A 4,567-nucleotide genomic window follows, 5' to 3' on the forward strand; every position below is an offset into this window, starting at 1 on the left:
TATTATTATTATTATTATTATTATTATTATTATTATTATTATTATTAACCTTTATTTATGAAGCGCTGTAAATTTACACAGCGCTGTACATACAATCTTTTTAATTAGACAGTTCCCTGCCCTCGGGCTTACAATCTACAAAGATCCCATGAGCTGTAGAGCACTTGCCCAGGCACAAATCCACTGGGAAGTATATTAACTATGTTTGTTGTATCTCCCCGTAGCTGTAAACTGGCCCAGGAGAATGGTTGGGGAGTGATGGTGAGTCACCGATCAGGGGAGACTGAAGACACCTTCATTGCGGACCTGGTGGTGGGACTCTGTACTGGGCAGGTAAGTTCTGTCTGGGTAGAAATCATGCCTTCCACCTCCTCTTAGGAGGAAACAGATCTATGCATAACACCATACTTTATAAGATTATTATTATTATTATTATTATTATTATTATTAACCTTTATTTATATAGCGCTCTAAGATGACCATACTACCCTGAACATATCCATCTTGTCTGGTTTTGGGAGCTAAGCAGGATAAAGACAGGTTAATATTTGCATGGGAGAGCACCAGGGAATATCGGGGATCTCCTAGTAGGGCTAGAAAAGAATTCTGCCTGAAACTGTGGAGAGATGCTGCCAGGCAGAATTAGCAATACTGGGTTAGATGGACCAAGGACCTGAGTATGAGGCATTTTCCGGTGTCATGTGTTCCTAGGAACTGTGCATTCTTCTGACAGGGGATTGCTAGCACTATTAGTCAGAAAGCATTTTGTAGCTCTTCTGTTTATCCTTCCTTGATTTTTTCTTGATACAGTAATTAAAAAAGATAGAAGAAATGGTGGGAAAGCACTGGAAAGTTAGGCACAAATCAAGGACTTTGTTAAGAAGTCTGCTCAGAAAGAGGCTGAATTATGATATGGACAAGTGAGCAGGCTGAGAGGGGAAGAGGCTCCAGTGGCACCATTAGACCTGAACTCTGAGACCGACATTGGGGACCCTGCAACCTCAAGGGCCCAGATGGCTCCAGAGTTACCAGCAAATGATGAATGGTGGGCATATCAGCACCTGGCATGGGAATATCGGGGCTGATGCCAGTTGACACAGTATCCCTTTTCCCTTTTCTAGTTCTGTTGCTTTTTAAATAGACATTGGGTGGCTGGACCTAATGCACAGTGACACTCCAGAGACACTGTTTACAGAGGAAATGAAGATGGTGAGCAAAGCTTGAGCTTTGCTATGTAGCACACAGACACTGCTAGCCTCTAAGGGGAAAATGAAGGGAAGAAACAAATAATACTGTTGCCTTCTTACTGCCACTATATCCTGGAAGGAGGGTAGGAAGGCCAGCAGCCAGCCAGGATGGTGGTAAGAGAGCAGAGCTTGCTTGCTTACTTGCATCCTTCCTTCCTTTAAGAAACAAAAATACTTTTTGTATTGGTTCAGTGGTCAAACCAAGCACTCCCACATACATATGTACTGCTGGTATGTATGGCATTCCTCAGGTCAGGTGCTAATTGTGAGAGCCTTTAATGTGAGAAACATTAGTAATTAGAGTGATGTGGCCATGCAGTTTGGCTCTCCATCTACTATATTCCTGCCACTATTTACCAACTGGGTCAAGTGTTGAAAAGATGCTCTACTTGTGTTCACTTGATGCAAGTAGAACAGTAAGTGTAGTTGGGAATCAGTGGCAGCACTAAGGGGGGTGCAGAATCCACTGGGTGACACCCCAGACGAGGGCTGACCTCTAGCTGGGTCCTCTTCTGCTGTGCCCCTCCCAGCTTTGCCATGGTGGCAAAGATTTCCTTATGAGGAGAGCTTTACCACCCCAGCAAAGGAGAGGGCTGAGCACCCCTCTTGCCCAGCAACCCCCCTCCGCACCAGGTGACACCAAGGTTGGGGATGCCACTGTCAGGGATACCGAGTGCAGAAACTTGAACATAGTGGACATTAAGACTGGATGGGAACTCACATCTTTCGACCCTCATAACTTGCACATATTTTGGGTAAACGCCAGAAGCAATCATCTTTAAACCATGTAGCAAAGAAGAAGAAAAAAAGAAAATCATTCAGTAACTCAGGAGCAGAGTTGCCAGAACCCAGGACCTGCGACTTAGTCTCCAGTTTTTGTAGGTCATCTCCAGTCAGGAGACAAAGTTACAAATTCATCAGTTTTGAGCAGCTCACCTTTGGGCAGGAAGAAAGAGCTGTGTGCAAATCTGCTGCGTTAGGAGAGCAGCAGCTTCTTACAATTTCCTACAAAAATTCCTACAGCTTAACAGATTTGTTGTTGTAACTTGCAAAGACTCTCCAGAGTGTCTATGTTGGGAGGAATAATCCCCTCATTTCACCTTCATCTGGGAGCAGCCCCCTCAACTAAGATTTCAGCCTTCTTCATTTTGAAACAGAAAAATATGTTCCCAGTGTGTGCATATGTGTGTAAATGACAAGCTGTCAAGCAACACAAGCAACAGTGGTTAGTACTTAATGCATCACCAGGGAATCCCTAGGACTCAGGTTTTGGCCTAGAAACCTCAGGGCCTGGGTGAATACTGAGTTGGCTCTCTTTTACAGATAAAGACTGGAGCGCCATGCAGGTCCGAGCGACTGGCAAAATATAATCAGCTAATGAGGTAAGAACTGCAACAGGTGATGTAAAAAGTGTAAAATTCAGGATTCAGGCTCACTGAACTGAGTCAAGGGATCTTCTGCTTCTGGAGATGTCTTGGGGCCACATACCTTGGCCATTTATGAGGAGGCCAAGGGAGCCTTGACTGCATAGGTGCACCACTGAAGGGCCACTTGCCTATTACAAGGGAAACAGGGTACAATTTAGGATCTCTTCCAGTACACATCAACAGGGAATTCAGGGCTACATCCTCACTTTATACAAGGATACCAGTATGTTTCTCCTGGCATTGGCTTCCAAGGCATAGGTTTCCCAGAACCATCACTACAAGGATGTTTCCCCCCCATACACATTAATCACTTTAGTGTCTTTCATAGATTCCAAGCAAGGCTGTGAATATGCAGCATTCAATATACAGCATTCATGTTCCTGCTTTTGGAATTAAAATGGCACTTCACAAAAAAAAAATCTAGTTTTGCTAGATTAATGTCACTGGATGTAGATATGCATTCTACTGAAATAATGGTTAGCAAAACATTTGCACATTTTATTCCTCCACTGCCAACAGAGATGAGAGAGTGTGCTTGCTTAGGGCTGGCAAAGGATTCCATGGCAGAGCCATGATTTGAACTGGGGTTTTTGCAACTCATTATTGTGCAGCTTCTAATGGAGCTGACATTAGCAGTTTAAGTTTTGTCTTTAACCTTTCAAAGGAGGTTAATATTGTCCAGTCTGCGCCCACTATGTGACCAGAGTCATGGTTCATCAACTTTCTCTCTTTCTGTCTCCCACAGGATTGAGGAGGAGCTTGGCGATGAAGCCCGCTTTGCTGGCCACAACTTTCGCAATCCGAGTGTCCTATAAACACAGTCCTTGCCACACTAGCCTCCCTGCAGATTTCCCATGCACAGACTCTCTCTGAGTGCCCCTTAGACTGCCTTCTCCATCTCCTCTGCTCCTCACTCCTTTACATACCTCTCCAGCTGCCAGATCTCTGCTCCTTAGCCTCCCCAACTGGAATCCCCTAAGACATGTCGAGAATGGCGCTTCCTTCCACCCTCCACGATGCAGTGCTGCAAGCCAGCTTTTGCGTGTGTTGTGAAGTGTCTGCTCTCTGGGCCTGCTTCAGTCATCAGTGTATCCAAGTACAAAATGGCATGAGCACACTTGCCAGGGCACATGGCCCATACATGGGGATTTGAGGGTTGTCCTTAGATCAGGATGACAATTGTGTTTGTTTATTGACGCAGGTCTGTGTGTTTCTGTGCTGTTGCCACTTGGAAAATGTTAGGTGCTATGTTTTGCTCTTGGATATGAGTTTGTGTTTAACCTTGTGTTCTGCATTCTGTCCATAGCTGGCTGCTTTCTGTGCATATGTGTGTGTGTGCACACAAGAGTGTGCACATGTGTCTGTGCATGTATGGGGGTTCTAGCCTGTCCCTACCTACTTTCAAGTATTCTTTTTAATCTCCAGTGTAGTGTGATGTATGTGGGCATGTGTGTGTGTGTGTGCTGTAGTACCTGAGTCTGAGGTTAAGTTGCAATTGATCTGAAAGTTGCATTGCTTTCAGTTTTTCTGAAACACAAGGGCAAAGTGTGCTGCCACAGATACTCTGGACCACTGGGCTATGCTTTGCGGGGTGTTGTGGGTCAGTGCATTTGTGGGCATGTTGTTGCAATCAGCAGCCTGCTCAGACCACTCTCCCTCCCTTTGCCCTCCAGATGTTTGGTCACAAGGCACTCTCTTTCTCCTTCTCCTTATCCCCTGCCATCACTTCTGCTTTGACCTCCAGACGTTTCACCTTCAATTGAACAACAGTGACAAGTAATAGGAAAGAAACCAACACCCCCCAAAATCTACCAACAGACAAACCCTCAATTAAATTCTGATTCACATCTGAGCTTCTTGCCTCTGCCTGAATATCTCTGGGTTTTTGTTTTT

General features: G+C 44.9%; 1 protein-coding gene across 1 annotated transcript in view; it reads left to right on the forward strand.

The window, feature by feature from the left end:
- LOC121920594 (gamma-enolase-like) overlaps window positions 1-4,526 on the forward strand; it is an 11,085-nt gene extending 6,559 nt beyond the window's left edge. The window contains exons 3-5 of the mRNA XM_042447721.1: window positions 225-333; window positions 2,571-2,629; window positions 3,420-4,526. Coding sequence (XP_042303655.1) covers window positions 225-333; window positions 2,571-2,629; window positions 3,420-3,489 — 238 coding nt within the window. The 3' untranslated portion in view covers window positions 3,490-4,526. The remainder of the gene's footprint in view (window positions 1-224; window positions 334-2,570; window positions 2,630-3,419) is intronic.
- The last annotated feature ends 41 nt before the right edge of the window (window positions 4,527-4,567 follow it).

Source organism: Sceloporus undulatus, chromosome 2, assembly GCF_019175285.1.
Source record: "Sceloporus undulatus isolate JIND9_A2432 ecotype Alabama chromosome 2, SceUnd_v1.1, whole genome shotgun sequence".
Lineage (NCBI taxonomy): Eukaryota > Metazoa > Chordata > Lepidosauria > Squamata > Phrynosomatidae > Sceloporus > Sceloporus undulatus.